This window comes from Solanum dulcamara, chromosome 9 (assembly GCF_947179165.1).
Source record: "Solanum dulcamara chromosome 9, daSolDulc1.2, whole genome shotgun sequence".
Classification (NCBI taxonomy): Eukaryota; Viridiplantae; Streptophyta; class Magnoliopsida; order Solanales; family Solanaceae; genus Solanum; species Solanum dulcamara.
In genome coordinates this window covers 13,061,694-13,084,075 of record NC_077245.1, presented here as the reverse complement: position 1 = coordinate 13,084,075, position 22,382 = coordinate 13,061,694, and the positions used below count along the sequence as shown (strand labels likewise).

Genomic DNA, 22,382 nt, shown 5'->3' with positions numbered 1-22,382 from the left:
AACCCATTACTTGACGTTCCGGGTTTACGGATTGGCTTACCTACTGGTGGTTTATAGTAGGTGCCATCATAACCTGAGGAAAGTTGGATCGTGACACCAGATTTACGTATTAATATGGATGATTATACGTATGTAAATGAAACTTGTTTTAATATTGATAGTAATAATCAATTAGACCATGAATATTTACAAAGAAGATTTGGTAATTTTGATAAATCACTCGATGATGATGATAATGAAGTTAATGATGATAATGATACTTTTGATGATGATGAAACTGAGCCACTTACGGCTACTAGTTCTTTTCCCACTCTCGCTCCCTCCCCTTGTACGTCCTAGTAGGGCTAAGCCTAAGTCGAAACGTAAAAAAAAATATGTTGTATGGCAGTTTTTGACTTAGGGTGAAGATAAAACTAAAGCAATTTGTAATAAATGTAAACATGTTATGAACCATAAAACTACGGAAAAGGCGGGTGGTACGGATCATTTACGAAATCATTTAATGAATTGTTGTAAAAAAGAATTTGAAGAAGTAGGGGGCTCTAACTGGTACAATCTCAATTAAACCCTTCTATGTTTCTAGCCCTAGTACACATCGATCATATAGTAGAGAAAGAGATCTAGAAAATTGGCTAAAATAATTGTTATTACTGGATTGCTTTTTAGTTTTTGTGAAAATCCTGATTTTCTTCATTATATTAAATTAGTGTATAATCCATCGTTTAATGGTTTTTCAAAAAACACTATTAAAAAGTCATTTTGATTATCAAGGTCAACATTTTTATTATCTTCATTGTTTATTTAATTATAATACTTGTAGAATAGTTATAACTTCTGATATAGGTCGTAGTGTAAATGGTAATGATTATTTTATAATTATCGATCATTGGATTGATGAAAATTTTTGTTTGCAAAAATGTATTTTGGGTTATAAAAATTGTGATGTTTCAAAAACCAGTGCTTACATTGCTCAAACTATTTTAGGAATTACAGAATTTTTTGAAGTAATTAATAAAATAATGAGTGTCACTTTAGACAATGCTTCTAATAATACATTTGCTTGTGATATTTTAAAAGGTGTACTTAGCCCTATTTATGATGATGAATTTCATATTAGATGTACTGCACATATATATAATTTAATTGTTAGAGATGATATAACAATGTATAATAATGGTTGCATTAAATGTGAAGCTGCATGTCATTTTATTTTTAAATTTCAACTAAAAGCTAAACGTAAAGAATTTGAAAATAGGTGTCATGAATTTAATCTTCTATATAGAAAAATTTCAAAAACATTTGCTAATAGGTGGAATTCTTTATACGAAATGCTTAAGGTAGCTTATGAATATAGAAAACCTTTGCAAATGGTTTGGAATGCTCATAATATAGATACGAATTATAGATTTCAAGATAAAGATTGAGATAACGTAAAAGAACTTGTAGAATTTTTAAAAGTTTTTTATTTAGCTACAAAATAAATTTTCGGACTTTAATACCCTACTATTTGTTCTGTTTTATCAAATATTTGTGTAATTTCTACTAAATTTTACGACTATTGAAATAAACAAAGATTTAAAACTTCCATTGATGTAATGATTGATAAATAATTTTTTATTTCTATTCCTCAAATTTATTTAACTGCTTGTTTATTAAATCTAACATACAAAGAAAGTGATGTATCACTAATGGTTGTAAAAATTATTTAAATTTAGATATTGAAGATGATGAAGAACCTAGTTTAGCAATAGTTAAGTATAGTATTAAAAATGAAGCTAGAAAATTATATGACTTGTATAATTTTACTATTTTAAATGAAGTAGTACGTTAAGAAGAACCTCAAACATCTAAATGTAAATATTATGAAGATAATATTGATGATATGTTAGAAAGTTATCTAGGACTTACTTCTAACGAAAAAAATGATTTTGATGAATATCTTAATCAGGAAACGGAAAGCATTAAGAATGCAGAAGGCAAACCCGACCTTTTGAATTGGTGGAGGAATCATAACAAGACATTTCCAAAACTTCAATAGATTGTTCGAGATTTTTTTGCTATTCAGACATCTTCAGTAGCTTCGGTTCGGGGGGAGCTTTTAGTGCGGCAAGATTTCAAATAGGAGAGCATAGGCATTCGTTAGCATCTGACAGCTTAGAGATATCGGTATTACTTAAGGATTGGATTAATGCGGAGCGTAGGAATTTTGGGCGTCCAGGTTTACCTGCCCAATTTGAGTATGATGTTGATAATATTTTGGTAGATTCAAGTGAAAACGGAATGGATGCATTAGAGGAACAAACTATACAACCACTTTTAGAACAAATAACTAGAGATATGTCAGAAGAATTAAGACGAGACTATTTTGGAGAGTATAAATATTAGATAATCGAGGTCTAATTAAAACAGAACTCTTCCTAGAAAGTGACTGCATAGATTAGGTACTCTTCTAATATTTGTAAATTGTAATATAAATTGTACTAATTACTTTTTTATAAATAAAATTATAGGCTATTCGCCTTAATTTTTTTTTGATTATTGTCTTCAATTTAATTCAATTTTTTTATATATATTTAAACTTTAAAAGTCTAAAACTTAACATTTAAACTTTAAAAGTTTAAAATTTTGAAATTTAAGCTTTGAAAATTTTAAATTTTTAAAGTTTAAAATTTGAAATTTAAACTTGAAAATTTAAAATTTTGAAGTTTAAAATTTGAAAATTTAAAATTTTTAAAGTTTAAAATTGAAAATTTAAACTTTAAAAGTTTAAAATTTTAAATTTAAACTTTAAAAATTTTAAATTTGACCTTTTAAAAAAGTCTTAGCTTTTTAAGATATACTTTTGGAAGAAATATTAAATAAATTATGTATATTAGAATTTTTTTCCAATCATTAATTAAGTCAATTTAACTAATTTTTTTTTAAAAAAATCCAAAATACTGAGACGGCCTATATTGAATTTATCGGTATGAACGGATACCGATCGGGTCCGATTTCGGACAAAACTACGGCAAATATCGATTCGATTTCGATAAATATCGGTTCCAATTCCGCTGCCCGTCTTAAGCTAAACTAATAATCAAGCGAACCAATAACCCCCAAATTTATTGTGTCAATATTTATATGGGCTTATGAGTTTTTTCAAACTATATCTTATAAAATATAAAAGAGCATCATTTGATTGTTTTTTTTCAATATGAAAACATGAAATGTCAAATATTACATTCTAATCGCGACTTATCGATTAAATTTTCTCAGCGACCGTTCTTCACCGATCTCTTCAGGCTATATTTCACCGGAGCCTCCATCAACCGCCGGTGAACCTTTATCTCTCTCGCCGTATGTAGATGTAGAAGACAAGAACAAAAATATTGAGTTGGATTTTAGGGCTAGAAAGTGGCTCCAACAATGGTGGTGGCTTCAGGAACCAATGCATTTTCCAAAGAGATGGCCATCAGAAAACGCATTGCCAACATGTAATATCTCTTCGCCTCTGTTTTATCTATTCTATTTAAATCGTCTTCTTTTTCACTGTTTTGCAACAGTTTAAATTTAATCAGTAATATCTATATGTAAAGTTTGCAGAGCTGAAAACTTAATTTTTTTGATTTTGTGGTTGCTAAATAATGGAAGGAGGTGATTTTTAGCGAAATTAAATACTATTAGTTTGACTTGTAAACTGTATGTGTTGTAGTGAGAGAAAATATTTTAACCTAGTAATGGAAACTTTAGTTCTGTTTTTGTGAACTCTTTTGTTTTTATCTATTTAGTCTATAAACTCTTATGTACTTCAATGTAATTTTGCAGCTATAATAAAAGAGAAGAGAATTTTCCATCATTGCGTGAATACAATGATTATTTAGAGGAAGTTGAGGATATGAGTAAGCGTTATTCTTCACTGATTTGTTCAAGTTGAAAGTCGTAAAATTGTGCTTAACAAAATGTTGTTGTTTGCAGTATTCAATTTAATAGAAGGCATTGATGTTCCTGCTATTGAGGCAAAGATCGCACAGTACCAGAGAGAAAATGCAGAACAAATCATGATTGCTCAAGCACGTAAGGTTTGTCCTTAAAGGGCTCTGATAGCAAATGAACATGAGTTTGTAGTAACTCGTAACTGCTGCATGCAAAGCATTAGTGTTTTGTATACTGCTCTTTTAATTTGCTTTGTGGTGAACTAGGCTGAAGAATATGCAGCAGCCTTGGCAGCCAGCAAGGGACAGCCTACGCAATCCAATGGAGATGTGAGTTGACTAATGATTTTCACTCTTAAGCTTTATGTTATTTTGTTAATTCTGGTGTGTCCTGGTCAAATATCTAAGAAACTTTTCATAGTACTCTGCAGCAGCATAACAGTGTCTTGAGCTTCTAATTTTTCTTTATTTCATGTTGATGAATAAGCGTTTAGGATCATTTCCACGGGGAGTCGATTATAGTTTAGAACAGCTTTCTCTAACTTTTTTTTTCTTTTCAGTTTCACTTTTTATCCAAAAAATCAGTAGTAATTGGAATAGAAGTCCTATATAGCAATTCGAAATACTGTTTGAAATAAGCAAAGCATGATTGTAGAGTACAGTGATAATTACTGGCCTAGTATAAACTGAAAAAGTATGTGCTAAAAGCCAGGGAAGCGAAAGTTCTATGATTTTTGTTCGTGAAACTGGTAACTTAAAGTTGTATGATTTTAGTTTGACTAAAAATCTCCTGTTCCCTCAAATCACAGAGTAAAAGCATCTATTCTTTGACTGAAGATGGAGCTAACTACTATCTTTCTTGGGTTTCTTTTATCACATTTTGCCTTCCTTCATGACCTTGGTTAATGCGTAACATATGCAGCATTTTCATACTGGTGTATAAACTATAGCAAGGCCATGTCTGTCACAAGCATAAAAATGGCACACATCTAGCCATGGTGCATAAGCGCACACTTCATGAACAAAGTGCACCGAACTTCCAACTTTCATATGCATAAGCCAGACTTCTTTCATTAAATAAACATATAATTAGTCTTGCACAAAGTTGGTGTGTCTTTACAATGTGTGTGGATTTATAGCAAAACTCCACAAACTTAAACCATCTATCTGTTACAATATGATTTCCTAATTTGTAAAGTTTCAAACCAGAGGGAGTTGATAGTTCATCAGATTTGTAGGGAGCATGAGGGGGTGGTAGGTGGGGTGGGGGAGTAATTTAGGATCTCACGTTCAGGGGAAAGCTACTAGACTGGGAACTGGGTGAATTTCAAAGGTTGATGGAGTTACTTTACAGGCAAAACAGATCTCACTCTAATAATGACTCATGGAGATGGGTGCTGAGCATTGATGGTTTATTCTTGGTCAAATTTATTTACTAGAGTTTGTTGATGAGAGAGAAGACACGCTTCGCACATTCATCGACTTGGATTCCTAGGGCCCATAGGAAGGTGTTATTTGCAAGTTTGACAGCAAGGGGAACAATTCTGACAGCTGAGAATCTGAAGAAGAGTAATATTGCTTGTCTAGTTGGTGCTATATGTGTAAATGTTAGGGCAAAGAAGTTGATCATATTTTGGTGCATGGTAAGGTAGTGTCAGGTTTGTGGAGAGTGATCTTGAATTGTTTTGGGGTACAGTGGGTGATGCCATGTATTGTTAGAGACGTGTTACGTATCTGGGCTGGAAAACGTAGCACGTAGGAGTAGAAGACCAAGGGGCATGGAGGTTGCTTTGCTAGCTCTTATGTGGGTTGTTTGGAGGGAGAGAAATAGGAAACCTTTTAAGGGGATTGAAAATGATTTTGTAGAAGTTACCATTATCCAAAAAAAATTGTACATTTGAGGAATATCCTTTTGTTTTTGATTGCTTTTTGGTGCATCCTTGAGATTCCAACTTGTATAGATGATTGGGTGTCTTTCATAGAGAATCATGTCCGTTGTAGATTTTCTATTTTATGTTATACTACTAACTACTTGTATACAAGAGTTTTCCCATTGTTAATAATATTGTTTATAAAAAAAAAAATATGACATCCTTTTTACACCTGAAGTATAGAGAGTTTTCTTTATCTTCAAAAATTCATATTCTCTCTCCAGATCAGCCGAAAAATTGCAGAGAGGGATAGTCTTCCGCAATATTTTTCTTAGGAAAGTAACATTTATATAATAAACCAGCACTTAGTGCAGAAAAACCCTTGACAACAAGTGAGAAGTTAGTAAGAAAACAAATTAACTCCTGATCCTTGCATGACTCAAACTTTTAGGATAACTTCTGCATCTATGGAAGATTTCTTTGTACACCAAAAACACAAGCAAAATACTATCAGTTTTGATCCTCAGAACTGTCCTACTCCTATCTTCAAAACTTCTAGCTTTCCTCTCCTTCCAGACAGTCCACCAAATGCATGCTGGAATGGTTCCCCAAATGCTCCCTTTCTTGGCTCCAATTCCAGCTTCCTCCCAACTGTAAAGAGTGTCAACAATCTTACTAGGCATTGTCCATTGTATGCCGCTGAGATTGATGAAAATCTTCAGTAGTTGGTCATTAATTCTGCAATGTAGGAACAAATGTCCCACTGTCTCAGGCTCTCAGCTGCCTTTCCACACAAACAACAATGTGTAACTAAGATGATGGTCCTCTTAGATTTTCATGTGTCAAAACTGCCACTTTTGCTAACAATCATGAGTAGCATGCCAGCTTCAGAGGTGTTTGGGCTTTCCGAATTTGTTTCCATGGCCAGATGTTGTTCTGGACCCCAGTCACATTTAGAAACTTGTACTCTGAACTTACTTTATATGCCCCTTTGCTGTGTCCATTCCACCATAATATGTCCATCCCAACTTTTAGCCCTCGGAAGGATTCAAGAGTTTTAAGTAGTTCAACCATTCTTGGAATTTTCCAATCATTTGATCTTCTTTTGAAGACTAAATTCCAACCTTGAGGAGACCACATGTCTGCCACAGTTCTGTCTTGAAACAAAGCTAAATCAAACAAATTCGGGAACTTTATTGATATGTCATTCCAGAAGGGAGTTCTTCTACCATCATTGACTGCAATGGTAGTGTGGCTAAGTAGTATGGGCCACCAGTTTCTGATTGATCTCCAGTCAGTGACCCCATATGGGTTATTTGCTTCTTTAGTATCCAACCATCCATTTCACCATACTTCAATTTGATCACATTTTCCCACAGAGTGTGCGACTCACGAGCATATCTCCACAACCATTTCATTTTCAAAGCTTTCTTCTGGTCCTTCAAAATTATCATTACAAGACCTCCTTGTTTCTTGTTGGTTATAAGCACTTTCCACTTGACTGGGTGATAACCCTTTCTGGTTTTGTTTCCTTGCCAAAAAAGGGTCTCATAATCTTGCCTAGTCTTTGTACAACCTCTACAGGGATTGGGAAGAAAGTAAGCATATAAGTTCCATCTAGATAGATTCCTTTCACATTTCTCCAGGACCAAGTTCCATATTTCTTTTGACCTTGACTTAGCCCCCAAAGGCATCCCTAAGTATATAGAGGGTAAAGCCCTCACTTCTCCCAGAATTGAGGCCAGAAGATCAATGTTTGGGACTGGATTAATGGGATACACATGGATCTTCCCCTAGTTTATATGCAAACCTGAAATACCGTCAAAGAGTACTAAAATTACTCTTAAATATCTTAACTGCTCTTCCTCTGCCTCACAGAAGATCAGTGTATCATCAACATATTGGAGATATGTCACCTCCAGACTCTCTACACTGCTTATAGCCACCTCAAAACCTGATTGGCTGCAAAGAAGCCTGCAGATGCACCATTAATCAGTACTGAAACTTGTACTTCACTGTGGAAATACAGAAGTTGATCCATCTACTCCATTTTTCCCCAAATCCCATTCTCCTGAGCAGAAACCCCAATTCAAATGATCATAAGCTTTTTCTATATCCAATTTGCATAAGATTCCAGGCTTCTTTTGCGCTAGCCTTGAATCTATTGCTTCATTGGCAATCAACACTACATCCATAATTTGTCTTTCTTTGATGAAAGCCGTCTGTTGAGATTCTACTAACTTGGCCATCATCCCTTTTATCCTTTCAGTCAACACTTTAGGACTTTAGACAGAAGCTTATAAAAGCTTCCTATCAAGCTAATTGGTCTAAAGTCTTTTAGCTCCTTAGCCTCTTTCTTCTTTGGAATCAAAGCAATATATGTGGCATTGAAACTCTTTTCAAACATCTCATTTTCAAAAGAGTTGTGGAAAGCATCCATTACATCCTGCTTTAAAATATCCCAGCATTTAATGAAAACCCCCATAGTATACCCATCAGGTCCAGGAGCTTTGCCCCCAGCACATTTCCACACTCTTCAAGCAACTGACCACTTCCTGTTCCTCAAAACTTGCTTGTAGTTGTGCCTTCTCTTCTTCTGATATTGTAGGGCAGTCTGTCATATTCCCTGCAGGTCTCCACCTCTCTGTTTCTGTATACAGTTTCTTATAAAAGTGTATGATTTCCTCTTTTACTCTGCCTGGTTCCTTTACTGTTTCCCCTTGCACTTCTAGGTGATCAATGTAATTACTTCTTTTGTGGGCATTGGCTGAATTGTGGAATAGTATTGTTGTCACCTTCTTTCAGCCACAACATTCTAGATCTTTATCTCCGGGCAATCTCCTCATTCTTCAACAATTCTTCAAATTCCATAAATATTGATGTCTTCACAGCTGCCTCTTCCTCTGTCTAAGCTCTGAATCAATTGTAGAATCCATAGCTGTCATTCTGTTTAGCAAAGTGGATCTTTGCAAAGTCAGATTTCCTTTTTCTTCCCTACTCCACTCTTTTAGCTTGCCTTTTAGTACTTCTGATTTGCAAGCTAATAAGTATGTAAAAGAATTCCACCACGCTCCGACTCTGTGTGCAAATCCCTGAGTGTTAAGCAACCTGTTTTCGAATTTAAAGTATGATTTGTTTTGGTCCCAAGTGCCACATTGTAAGGCTATAGGCACATGATTTGATGTCAGTCTCTGGATGCTAAATTGTTCACTCCACTCTGTAGAGAATAAAGCTTTGTCTATCCTTGAAAGCTGCATTATTAGTATCTCCTCTGAACCATGTATAACTTCCTCCTAAAAGAAGATCAATGCGCTCCAAGTCTTCTATGGTATCTGATAGTTCTATCATGGCAGAGGTCCTTCTTTGAGAACTTCTCTTCTCTGTTGGAAACCTACACACATTGAAATTCCCACATACTGCCCAGGGACCCTCCATTAGCCCTCTTACAGTCCCTAGCTCAATTAGGCTTTGTAGTTTTCTACTTTCACTTTACTTCAAGAGTAGCTTCCTCCAAATTCAGTGTTGAATTTTATGGAAACAATTCCTGAGTCATTTAATGCTCTCATAATGCTGAACAAAAGGGCACTTCTTTTCCATCTGTTTCCTTTCTTTTTTCTCCCTATTTTGACAAATCCGCAATAAATTAGTATCAAATGAAACAATTGCAAATGATTTTTTCAAGTACGAAAATGGTCTTAAATGAGACCTAGTGAACTTGTAGCTTCCTGTTATAGAAATTTCATCTATTTCTTCTATGTGCACAATCTGTAAACTGTTGATGGTCATATGTTTACAGTAAATTTTGTCAAGGTATAGTAATCGCTAGCTTGATTTCTTCATATTTGATGAATTCTCCTCTACCAACCACAATGTTAGAGAGACTATAGTTACAAATTTATTTATTTATTGCTTGTTCTTTGATAATGGAGAGAGAGGTTACAAATAGTAAAAGTAGGACAATCGATAGTGATGGTCTTGTACAGCAGTGTATGAGATTAAATGAGAAGGAGGGAATGTAATTGATTATAACTATGGTCAGAGGCATATCCGATGTATTAGCTTAGGCTATGTATATTTGTTAAAAAATTCACTAAATATGTACCAATAACAGATTCTGGACCTTGTGAATTTGATGGAAGTGATAGAATTACAAATTTGAACCAGTACAGTTCAAATTCCAGATCCGCCTTTGATTGTGATTTTGTCATATTGAATCACTTCTTAAATTGTGATCATCTAGATAATCTGATATTAATGTTAACCAATTTTTATCTTCGTTTCTGCAGGCTTTGGGCCAAGGCCCTCAGGCAGGGTCCAGTACTGGTCCACAAGGGCACTATGCCCCTGCAATAGCCGGAGGCATAGCTCAGCCACGGCCAACACAACCTCTCCCAGTTGGATCATTTCCAGATATGCTAGGGGGAGAGTACGACGATGATGAAAAGATGAAACTAAGAACTGAAAGGGCTGCTAAGGCTGGGGGGTGGAGTTTAGAAATAAGCAGGAAAAGGGCACTTGAAGAAGCCTTTGGAAGCCTATGGGTCTGAAAGTTGGACACCCGTTTCCAAGATTGTTCCAGCTGTGGATTTTGGCAAAAATTGTGTAAAGTAGCAGTCCATTCTGGATTACTCAGAGAAGTACCATCATTGGAGCAGCATTTCAGCATTCATCTTGAACAACGTTTTTTGTTCTTAGATGGTGTTTTGTAAAACTTACCAAATTCTGTCTTGTCATAGAATGTCTTTGGTTTTTGTAAGATTTCTTCTCAAGAGACCTCAGCTTGCCTCTCCACACGACCGTTGACCTCATGTTATTTATTGTTGGAGATTTTGGTTCTTATCTAGCTGCTCTTTTTTAGCCCTATATTTCCTTGTATGAACAATTTAAGGTTCAGCAGAACTTCGTTTTGGATAAAACTTTACAGAGAATTCAGGTGGCATTGGCAAGGATTACATTAACTAGAGAGCACGCTTTGGTGGCATTTGGTGAGCCCGACATTGCTTCGCGTGGCGAGAAATTTATTGAGTTGTTTTGGTTTTTTTCTTTTAAATCTCTTAGGGTTGCTCCGTTTTTCCTTTATCTAACAGAGTCATGATTATTCATTCGTAATGAAGTCATGTGACTAATTTTAAACTTCTTTGTCGTATTTGGAGATGAATTGGTATTATTGCGTGGCAATTGATTTATTGATGGATATGGTGCATTGTTTTACAGTTGTTGTTAGTTGTGTCGTTGATTTCTGAGACAGGAAAAATTCAGGATAGGCCCAAAAACAAAGGAAATTATGCCCAATTTTTCTGTAGAATTTTGGTAAGGCTTACTTTGGGATTCTCTCCCTTAGTGCCGGTCACAGTCCAAATTGGGTCGTGACAGAGTATTTGGTGTGCCTTAGTAGAAGTTAAAAATATTGTGCTTGTAGAAATGCTAGCAAGACCAGTTTTGGCACTTCCATTCTGCATGATCTTCAATCTATTGCAACACTTAAAAGGTTATTTGGGCTCCTCTCACTTGCAAAATGAAATTTCTTATCAAGTTAAGAGTATTTTCCTTTCTTTAATTTCTTGATGTTTCATTATTGGCGATGAGTTGGGGAAGGGATTAAGGTTAGTTTGAACAAAAGATTGTACACCAATCTCATCTGAAGAGAATAGACATGAATAAATCAAATAAAATGCAACCATTACACCAGACCAATGCCATGACTTCACTATATATTGAAATGATACATGCAAGAGTAATAAGTTTGGAAGGTAGTAGTAGGTAGTTGTCTTTGTGACTATGGCCTCTATAAGATCCCATTCTGCCTGCCTTGTGCATGTGCAAACTTGCCAACCCACCCAGAGAGGTTTAAGGAATTCCATCCATCAACAAATATAGTAATAGACACCATGTATTTGAGACAAAACACTTTTCTGAATATGATATTCCCTAATCAACCGCAAAGATGAGAGGCTTTCTAAAGTTACAACAATAATTAAAGACCAGTCTGATGCTTATTTATCTCCCTTTCAGTGAAAAAAACTAATCAACAGCAAAAGGTTGAAAGATTAATGTGAAATGACAGTATGCCGCTCTTACCCTCAGAATTGGACTATTCCAAATCAAACTAGAATCTTAAAGTTACAATATCACACAGTTGAAAATGGCATTGCATTATGTTCATGATGGAAAACTGCCATGAGTAAAAAAAAAAATCCTGCCCAGAAAGCATTCACCTTGTTCAGAAGTAAACCTAGCGTCACACTTCAATGACTCCTGCTCTATGTCATAATCCCCAGAAAACAAGGTTGCAGTTTCAGACTTATATCAATTAACCAATCAAACTATGCTTGGTGGATCACCTTCCCAAGTACATGTGGCTCGGGCCCAGCGTGTCCGGATGCAGTCAACTAAAGGAGCATGCTGAGAAGGTTCTGGTTTTGAAACTTCAGTGACACAATCCTTACCGGCAGGATCACTTGTACTTGGGCCTGAAGACATAAACTCCTCTGGCGTCCACCTTGGGGGAACTGAAACTCTCAGCTTGGTGAGTCTAGGCCTTTGTACCGGAATATCATTTCCAGATGAAACCTGGTTTCCGTTCATAACTGATTTTGCAATCCCATTAAAGTGGTATAGATCAAAGACCTTTTTCCCCATTAATCCACTAGGATCTTTCAGCCCTCCCAAACTCTTGTCCAAGTCCAACAGGACCTGCCAGAATTCACTCCATACAATGTATCCACTACTGCAGAGATTTTGAAGCTTGTCAGCTGGAAGATTGACATTAGTCTCCCTAAGGACTTGATGAAAACCTTCTACACTAATGAATCCACCACCTCCACTCTGATCTTGTGCATCAAAAGCTCTACGGATCTTTGTTTCCTTGCCTTCAAGTTCATTCTCCTCCTGAACTTTTGTATCGAGAGCAAATAAGACTGTGTAATGAGATTCACTGCCAACAACCCATATTGGCCATGTCGGGCATTTCAAATGCAGGCCAACTTTACAGAAGTTTAGGGACTCCAGCAGAGTAATAAATCCAACTTCAACCGTTGTGGAGATACCCTTCACAAACATGCCACCACCCAAATCCATCCTCCCATCAAACACATTGGCAACAGCTTCCCCAGAAAGCAACAGGTTCACAATTTCCTGTTCCAGGAAAGACAAAATAACCACTTATGAAAATTTTAAAAAAAATATACCTAGCCTGACTAGTACCTAAATCCACAACTGGCACAAAGGAGAAGAGCATACAATATATTCACCAAAACATAAGCCTTTTATCAATATCTGGATACCTGCGAAGCATGTCCAAAAGGTGCTGTAACCAAAGGTTGAGAAGGATCATCCCTATCAGCTTGAACAGAGTCCTGCACAGAGAATAACCTGTAAAGGCATGGGCTAGTATGACAAGCTACCAAACCAGAAATGAAGACACTACAATCTCATGAATACACACATCTGATCGCCGTTGATTTACTCCTGCTGCAAGGATATGATACCATATTGAAGAATTAGCGTAACTAATTAGTTTACATCTACAATGTTAGGAAATAGACCTTAGGCCTAACTCAACTTCAAAAGCTAGCTCATGAGGTGAGACTGCCCAAGACCATATAAGGAGACCAATTTCCCCATCTACAACCAATGTGGGACTATTCTAATGCTCCCGCACTCCCAAGACATCTTGATCGTGAACAGAATATAACATCAGGGTCCAACATTGGGTAACATAAGAATTGAAATGGGTCTCTAACACCATATAAGAAAATAGATCTTAGGCATACTCAACTGCAAAAGCTAGCTAACACAATTATTTACTTAATTCTGTCTTCAACATACTAGTTTTAGCTTTAAAAAGAAAAGATGAATTAAAAATTATTAAGAACTTCTACTATGTAGTCCTACCATGATTCAAAAATGATTTTTCTTTTATTAAAGAAGCAAGACGCTTTATTTTAAAGTAAGGGGGCTTACTGCGACTTATTTTAAGTAAGCTGCCTTACTTTGGAGGAATTTATGTCATTTTAGGTGTTCTTATGCAGGTATTGTGAAGAAACATATTCATATTTCACATTTTATCCAGCTGATAATATCAAAATTCCTGCTTAAATTATGAGGGATTATAGTACGGTAAAAAAATTTAAGCATTTATTCTTAATTATGTAGAAAATCAACTTACATCCCAACACTCATGATCATATTCAGTTTCTTAAACAGAATCTCACCACATCTTACAATTCAATGGTCCATCGGTTACCTTTTCTATTACCCAAAGAATCAATGCAACCCTTGATGGCCCCTGGTTTAACACTACATACTGCATCCTATGTTGATACAAAATTAGGGACAAAGTGTACCTCATAATTATTACTGACCAGCTGAACCTCAATAGGAAGCAGCATGCATAAAACTTCGTAAAGAAAACAAGTTAGAATCTGGTAATCAAGAATTTGAAGGTTCGGAGCAAAGCACTCAGAATGAAATGGCTGTGGAAGTTTACCAGTGACAATCAGCCTTTTTAGGGTAAAGTTTATCAAAGTTAAATATGAACAGGAAGACAAATTGGATGACTAAGGAGGTTACTACACCTTATGGGGTTAGCCTATGAAGATCCATTCGAGCCCTATGGGGTGCGTTGTAAGCCAATTCCAAGATCAAAGTTTTAGATGGGAACCAAAATAGCTTTTGGAAGGACAATCGACATGAGTGGGCAATTTGGAAATTGTTTTTTCAGATATCTTCAATTTAGTCCTTCATCAACAAAGGACTTAAGCAAAAATGAGGACACCTCAAGGATGGACAATGGAGCATCATTTTCAAAAGACAGATCAATAACTGAGAATTACAAAGCGTGGCTGATTCTTTAGTACACTTGAGCAATTTGGGCTACAGACAGGTGAAGATGCATTGTGGTGGGCAAGGCAACAATAGGGGGTTTATTCAAGGTCAATGCAACTTACAGAATGACGAATCATTCGGAAACACATCTGGAAAACTAAATCCCTCACCAAGTAACCTGTTTTATGTGGCTACTAGCTAAAGAAGCAACCCTTACACTAGGCAATCTGATGAGGAGGGCTTCCATTGTGTTCAAGATGTTTTTTGTGTAAAGAAACAGTAGAGACAGTGAACCACCTCTTCCTACATTGTAAGTTCAGAACAAATCTGCGGAGAATTATCTTAAAACTTGAAGACATATCCTGTACCAAAGCTCTAAAATGTTAAAGAGGAAAGAGGCTTACAAGCAAAGGACAAGAGTAGATGGAGTATTGTCTCTACCTGCATTCGGTGGACAATTTGGAAGGAGAGAAATTCCAGATGTTTCAAGAATATAGAGATGTGTGCAGAAAATCGAGTTGAACTTCATCTTGCTTCTGCATTTTTGGTGTAATCAGAGATTTACTCAAATTATACTGTTTCTATTATTGATGTTTTATATTATAGATAGAAAACAGTAGCATTTTGAGCTCTCATGTAAATATGGTTTCATTACTACCTAAGTACTGTTTTGTTTCTTCTGATATATATATATATACACACACACACATACATAATACATACATACATACATACAGTTACCAGCTTCAAAAAAACAATTTGGCCATAGATTCCAATTTTTCCATTTTATTTGGAATTTATGATGACGGATTAATTTTTTTAAGATGGGAGTTGGAAAACAGGTTTGGAGCACTCATCCAAATTTGAAATTCAACTCCAAGTTGGATTTGAAAATTTAATGACCAAACACTAATGTTAAAATAAAGTGAAAAATTATTCCAATAAAAAGAAAATAATTTTCATGGCCAAACGATTAATAAGTTAATCATGCAAAGGGATCTTCAATAGATTTGCACAAAAGGAAGTTGTTTTGAAAGACCTACAAACCCTTGTAGTCCATGCAAACTTGGAGGAAATTTGGCACAATGGATAAAGATCCATATAAGCGACACCAATTTGTTGGGATTAAATCTTAGTCATGGCATGCTTCTTTAAGTCCAGTGTCCGCTAGGAGTCTTTAGTCTTGTTAGAGATTTGTATGTCGATAATGAAGGACACTTCCAGTGTAGAGGACCTAAATTTTTTGAACATAGGACTAAGGCGGGTCTAAATGAAGCGACATTAAAAACAGAGGTTTTTCCCATCGCGAATCAATGGAAAATTTGCATTATAAAACATGATTGTCCCACCCATTTCCTACTGAAGTCCAAACTAGACGCTGGAAAAACGCATGATAGAAAACAAATTCTCATTAAAACATTGGGAAGCTTCCTAATTTTCCATATGAAAACACTACTATTTTTTCTTCTCACTGGTTCAATCAAAATATTTATGGGAATAGCCACCGAACATTTTCCAGTGGAAAATTTTAATGGGAAAATAGTGATTTTTTAGTAGCGATAGACAATGGCCGAACCCAACTAGCTTCGATTGAGGTATAGTTCTTGTTGTTAAATTGCCAACAGACAGCATAGAACTAATCAACAGTGAGAGCTCTTTGACCATGTCTCCGACCTTACTTAAGTAGTAGTGCAAATGTATTCTTTTGATGCAAATCTCAACCGTTATACATTATGTTTGGTATTAGTGACACTGAATCTTAATACATTCAGTCTGACTGAAAATATATTTCTCAGACTCAAGAGACGCAAAAGTCAAAACTGAACTATGTTTTTGGATTGGGGGAGGTAACAGAAAGATGAAAAGCAGCAAAACAAATAGCCATGAGACAGCAACCAACTCATTTTTCAATAAGTAGCAACCAACTCATTTTTCAATAAGTAGCAACCAACTCAAAGCAATATACAGTACCTAATTTTTTTCGTTCATCATACTACAAGGTATTCTCATTTTTTGACAACTACGAGATAATTTTACACTGAGGCATTTTGGTAAGACCAAGAATTTAATCTTCCGGCTTAAAGATGTGATTTCGTGGCAGTTTTTCTGTTAGAATGAGATCAGTTTATATTTTAGAATCATCTCCGACTCACCATAGTTTACGTGCTTTAATAATTGTGAAAATTGATGGTGGATATCTATTAACTAAAGATGTGTAAAGGTTACTTGCCTTCCAGTTTAGGACTTTATCCATAATTGGCATGACAATTAATTTTTGGATGACTTAATGGATGCAGTGCTGCTAGCAAATGAATGTGTAACATCTGGATTCTACACAAAATCTCCTGTCTGGATTCTACACATTCTTAGACCGATGACAAACAAAGAGTTTGTCAAATTTTTGGGATTAAGTTTGATAGTTCAAACTATAAAAGAGATTCAGGAACCAGGCTCTGTTCACTGTATTACATTTTCTCTTGTTTTGAAAATGAAGATGTTTTTTTTAAAATGAAAATTTCCTATTGTTGGAAAAGAATTTTCACCTATGATCAGAAGAACATTGCTCTCATTGTAGTGAGAGAAGCATTGGAACTTCTTGGTAAGAAGCCAATCATATATATACATATATTGTTGCTCGTACCAAACCCTCGTCATCTTGTTTCCCTAACACGAGCACTAGGGCAGCACAGACCATTCTAGTGACAGTTACATGCTTGTGGATCTTGTCCTAATAAAGATTGGTCAGCTATCTGTTAATAGACTGATACATTACAAGATATGCTATTCCCATTGATCCTTTCTCTTAATCATTTTGGGATGCTATAAAAATTGTTCCATGAATCCACTTGTACATTTTCTTTTATATGTTTCTACTCTCATCCTGTTGAGCAATGCGTACATTCAGAACTAGGACCGATCCTAAGGAAAAAGCCTACTCTTCTTCTATGTTGAAGCAAAATGGGGAGCTTCGACCCCTTACCCTCCACATGAACATGCACACAGACAAATGAAAAAAATAAAAAAGAACTTACCATTCCATGAGAAAGCAAAGAAGATATTAGGAACAGCATTGCTCCCATACGACTTCGGAATACTGGGAGCAGTGCTTGAAGCCTTTGAAGGGCATCCTCTGACGAAGTATACGTGTTAATGATTAAAACCTTTTGCAAGTTAGCCCCGGACTCAATTGAGATACCTTCAAGTGCTTTAGAAATGACCTGTATAAAACAGTAACTATTAGAATCAAGCATTAGTCAAATAAAAAGAGATTTACAAACTGCAAGCACTTTCACGTGCACATGTTCTAGATTAAGCATTACATCCATAAGGTACAAGTAAAAATCTCTTATTTGAAAGAAAAAAAAAGGAACAGAGGAAAGACATGTAAAAAAGGACTCAGAATACAGTTCCCCTACCAAAAAGAAACACAAAATTTTGAGTACAAGGGTCTTTGGTAGGGACTCGACATGGATTCCTCAACTTTTTTGAAATAAGAGTCACAAATTTAGAAATTAGATAACAATTATTATATATCACAATTTTCTTACTAAATGTGTTTAGAAGTAAGAAAACTTTGTACTGAAATAAAAGCTGTTTGATTCCCCAACAATTAAATTAAAATAGGAGGGAGTAACACAGAAAGGAGCAACATGAAAAGATAAATCCTACCAAACATCTAGTAGCTTACCTCATCACCTGAACGCCCCTGAGACCCCTCAAGGTTAGCATCAAGTGTTCTCAAAGATGCTATCACAACCCGTCTATTGCTTCCACACATAAACAATATCTCACACATGCCTCTTATCAATGCTCTGTCCCGAATCAATAAAAAAGGAAAAGAAGAAAAGATTTTTCAGGATTTGTCCCACAATATCAAAATTTTCCCAGCAACATTGATAAAAGCACACCAGTTAACTCAAGAAGAGATGATTCAATCAGACAACTGACAATCAGAAGACCATAAAAGGAACACTAACTGCAGTCAGCAGTTGGTCCTAGTGGTAAAGTTTCTCCACTACAATTTTTCATTTTTTAGGGAGGGGTCCGGGGATTACTTTTTTTTACTCATAAAAGAATGTACTTGCATATAAAAACAATGTGTATAGAATATAGATGTGTAATATCTCTAGTGCATGTCTGCATGAGCCTTGTAGCAGTTAAATATGAAAAAGGTTCTCAATAAGGCATAAATTCAGTAATCCACTTTAAAAAACAATACGATCTGCCCACACAGGAACAAGATTCACAAAATATTCACCTTGATTTTGTCTCTTCACTTAGAGACGAAAAAATATCAGCTCCAGCAGATTCTTTATTAGCCAATCTTCTCAAACCCACATGGCCAGACAAGCTAGGTGAAACCATATTTAAATCATCCGAGAAAAACAATAGGTACTTCAGAACAAAAGCCTGCAGAATCATGGCACCGTTGTCAAAAGGAGATGGAAAACTATGTGAAACTTGAATTGAGTCCAAAAGATGCTAAAGTCAAACAGGGAATATGATGAATTTAGAATCAAGTACCAATGGAAGTAGTGTACAATCATATAGAGCGAACAAATAAAGTACTTAAGCATAAGTAGCCAAATAATTTGCCATCCAGCAGAACTAAATGGCACCTAGTTATCTATTGGAAGTGACAGAAAATGCCCATGAATGTACAAGAAATTAATGCATACTAGCACTGCAAATTTTCGTAATTAACACTGGCATTTGAATCCGTACATGTCGTAAAATCATATCAATTTCTAACTTTTAGCAAATACAAAAATATACTATCCAGCGCAGACAAAATTCATTCTTGACCGCTAGAAGTAGCTGTGAGATTAACATAAAATCGAGCAAGTTCAAAACTATCTTTCCCCAGCAAAAAAAAGCTCGCTAATAAACCAGAAAATGACAATCAGTTCATCTTCATCTATGAAACTAAAATTTATTACCAAAAAAACAAGAGGAGACCAAAGTATTACCTGTATTGCTGCTAGCACACCACAGGGCCCACCTTCATGCTGCACTAAACCCATAGATGTATCTGGATCCGGACTAAACCTACAAAATATTTTGTTCAAGCATCAGCAAGTCAACTCAGATGAATCCATGTATCAAATCTCCAACCTAAATAAGCAGAGAATAGATCAAGGGAACCAACAATACAAGTAACAAAATTATATATTACCAAGCAGTACTAGAATTTCCCCACCATTTATACAAGGTTCGGAAAGATGCAATGACAGCATCCTTTACATACACACTACACAAGGACATACTATGACAGACTCTGTATTAGGTAGCGCAACATAAACACTTCTAAGAGCTTGTTTGGCCAAGCTTTCAAAAACTGCTTATTTTGAGAAGCACTTTCACCAAAACAGCTTTCGGAGAAAAACTTTTGGAAAAGAACAGTTTGTGCTTGGCCACTTCATTTGAGAAGTGCCTTTTCCGGGAAATGATAAGTAATTTTTATTTTTTTTTTGATAATGTAATTGGTAAGTGGATTATGTATGGCCAATATTTTGAGAGGAAGCCATCCATCTTATGAGGAGACTGGTGGAGCAGTATAGTGAGAGGAAGAGGGAATTACATATGGTATTCATCGATCTAGAAAAGGCTTACGATAAAGTTCAAGAGAGATACTATAGAGATGTTTGGAGGCTAAAGGTGTACCTGTGGCGTACATTAGGGTGATCAAGGACATGTATGAGAGTGCCAAAACCAGGGTAAGGACGGTAGGAGGGGACTCAGAGCACTTTCCAGTTGTGATGGGGTTGCATCAAGGATCAGCTCTTAGTCTGTTTTTATTTGCCTTGGTGATGGATGGATTGACGCGACAAATTCAAAGTGAGGTGCCATGGTGTATGCTTTTCACGGACGACATAGTCTCGTTATTCTTCTTTATTAGTAGGCGCATTAGCGCATTATAATTTTTTGTGCTCTGATTTCTGTTATTATCTATTACTTTCTGTACTTTGATTACTCTATTTTATCTGTGTCACTTTCATTATTTGCTTTCCCATATCACTTTGAATTTTTTAGCCTTATCTGACCTCTTTTTATGCTTTTATTGAGCCGAGAATCTTTCGGAAACAGCTGTCCTATCTTGGTAGGAGTAAGGTCTGCGTACACTTTATCCTGCCCCACGTTGTGGGATTTCACTGGGTTGTTGTTGTTGTTGTTGTATTCAAATGTTGAGGCCTCTTTTGTATTAGATCCCAAAGTGACAAAATCGTTAAACCCAAAAGGCTTGAGGTGGCTCAGAGGGAATCGGACCAAAGCGGATAATTCCTTGGCATACGTTACATCTCTGCCAAACGTAACAATATTCATGTTACGAATCTTACTAGAACTACTCATCTCAAATTAATTTTGAATTTTTGTGTTCTTTCTTATTTTCAACGATATTGTTATTTTATTTTTTTGTTTTATACAAGTGCCTGAGCACCTAACAGGCTTAAAATTTCGAAAAGAAAATAAAAACATTGCATAGTCCATAACAGCTATTTGTAAGATGGTTATCTACACATGAAACCAAGAATATTCATAAGAACCTAAATATACAGGGTAAAAAACAAGTCATCAAGAAGAACAAGTAAAAATCCAATTGCCAATAGCAAGTGACCAAATGCAATTTTCAAATGAACAAACTACCTCAAGAGATTATATCACACTATAAAAGAAGAAAAATAAATAGCAAACCTAAACTGAATTCATTATTTCAATTATCACTAACGCATCATCCTAACTCCACTGATATACTTTTAAGGGGGGAAAAACATAACTATTACCATACCTTATGCCCTGATTAGTCCACTGACCAAGAATATCTCTGGTAACTTCACAACCAAAGATCATTGAAAACAATTCATTAGCCTCTGCAATGGAAAGCTCTTCCCCCAAGTTCACATTTTTCTCCTCACCCTTCACCATCACATTTTTATCTTCACCCTTCCCCAAATTCACACTTTTACCCTTACATTCCATCACTCCACTGCCAGACCCACCACTCTTCTCCACTACCACTCCACTGCCAGACCCACCACTCTTCTCCACTACCACTCCACTGCCAGACCCACCACTCTTCTCCACCACCACATTCTTGGGCAACGCCATCATCCGCTTTTCAGCAGCAGCAGCCATCAATTCCCTCTGACGTCTCCTGTTTTTCACCTCAGGCGATTCCCCTTCCTCCCCACCACCGCCACCGGCAACGGAGACCTCCTCTCCCGGTTTGCTCCTCTTGGGCTCTGGCGACTCCTTCTGCATACTCATCCTTAACGCCATTTTCAACTCTTCATCTTCTTGATCCGCCATTTGTATTAAAAGAAACCCACAAGATTCTTTCACAGACCCAGATCCAGGAATTTCAAGAATTCCCCCAAAAACAATAATGAAAATCGAATATTTGAGCAAAAACTAAGGTTTTCTTGAAATTCTAACTTAGGGTTTTCAAACCCAAATGAGTTTTTTCAGTTACAGTTATACATATAAACAGAATTTCAAAATATCAGTATGAAATGTTCATACATAACTACATGTATATATGTACATAAAGTGGATTAAATCAATTTGATTCATATGGAATGAGAGAATAGAAAGCTCATAAAAGCTGGATTTTTTAATTATACTTGCTATAATTTACATTAACCCTCCATATAAAGGAGGGTACAGATTTGGTCTCCTAATAGGACAGGTGAAAGGAGTTTATACGACGACGTTCCATGAGGAACAAAAATATCACCAATATGTCTCATTGACCGACAACGAAAAAGTAGTG

General features: G+C 35.9%; 2 protein-coding genes across 2 annotated transcripts; one reads left to right on the top strand and one right to left on the bottom strand.

Annotated features, from left to right (window-relative positions):
* Positions 1 to 2,992: 2,992 nt before the first annotated feature.
* On the top strand, positions 2,993 to 10,979 carry LOC129903364 (uncharacterized). Its single transcript, XM_055978901.1, has 5 exons — positions 2,993 to 3,476; positions 3,808 to 3,881; positions 3,958 to 4,061; positions 4,182 to 4,244; positions 10,072 to 10,979. The coding sequence occupies exons 1-5, from the start codon at positions 3,409 to 3,411 to the stop codon at positions 10,330 to 10,332; spliced, it is 570 nt and encodes a 189-aa protein (XP_055834876.1). The 5' UTR covers positions 2,993 to 3,408; the 3' UTR covers positions 10,333 to 10,979.
* A 780-nt stretch (positions 10,980 to 11,759) lies between these two features.
* LOC129902324 (uncharacterized) lies at positions 11,760 to 22,164 on the bottom strand. Its single transcript, XM_055977525.1, has 7 exons — positions 21,399 to 22,164; positions 19,582 to 19,660; positions 18,870 to 19,021; positions 18,300 to 18,423; positions 17,644 to 17,829; positions 13,069 to 13,140; positions 11,760 to 12,919 (listed from the first exon to the last, which is right to left on the bottom strand). Exons 1-7 carry the CDS (start codon positions 21,917 to 21,919, stop codon positions 12,104 to 12,106), a joined length of 1,950 nt encoding a protein of 649 aa, XP_055833500.1. The 5' UTR covers positions 21,920 to 22,164; the 3' UTR covers positions 11,760 to 12,103.
* Positions 22,165 to 22,382: the final 218 nt, after the last annotated feature.

Bases quoted from the DNA above. Each gene is read 5' to 3' on its own strand.
- LOC129902324 (XM_055977525.1), bottom strand. From the start codon at position 21,919: ATGGCGGATCAAGAAGATGAAGAGTTGAAAATGGCGTTAAGGATGAGT. The intron at 19,022-19,581 runs GTAATACTTTGG...ATGATTCTGCAG, and splicing joins GTGTGCTAGCAGCAATACAG to GCTTTTGTTCTGAAGTACCT. The intron at 17,830-18,299 runs GTAAGCTACTAG...TGTTTTATACAG, and splicing joins AGGGGCGTTCAGGTGATGAG to GTCATTTCTAAAGCACTTGA.
- LOC129903364 (XM_055978901.1), top strand. From the start codon at position 3,409: ATGGTGGTGGCTTCAGGAACCAATGCATTTTCCAAAGAGATGGCCATC. The intron at 3,882-3,957 runs GTAAGCGTTATT...TGTTGTTTGCAG, and splicing joins AGAGGAAGTTGAGGATATGA to TATTCAATTTAATAGAAGGC. The intron at 4,245-10,071 runs GTGAGTTGACTA...TCGTTTCTGCAG, and splicing joins CTACGCAATCCAATGGAGAT to GCTTTGGGCCAAGGCCCTCA.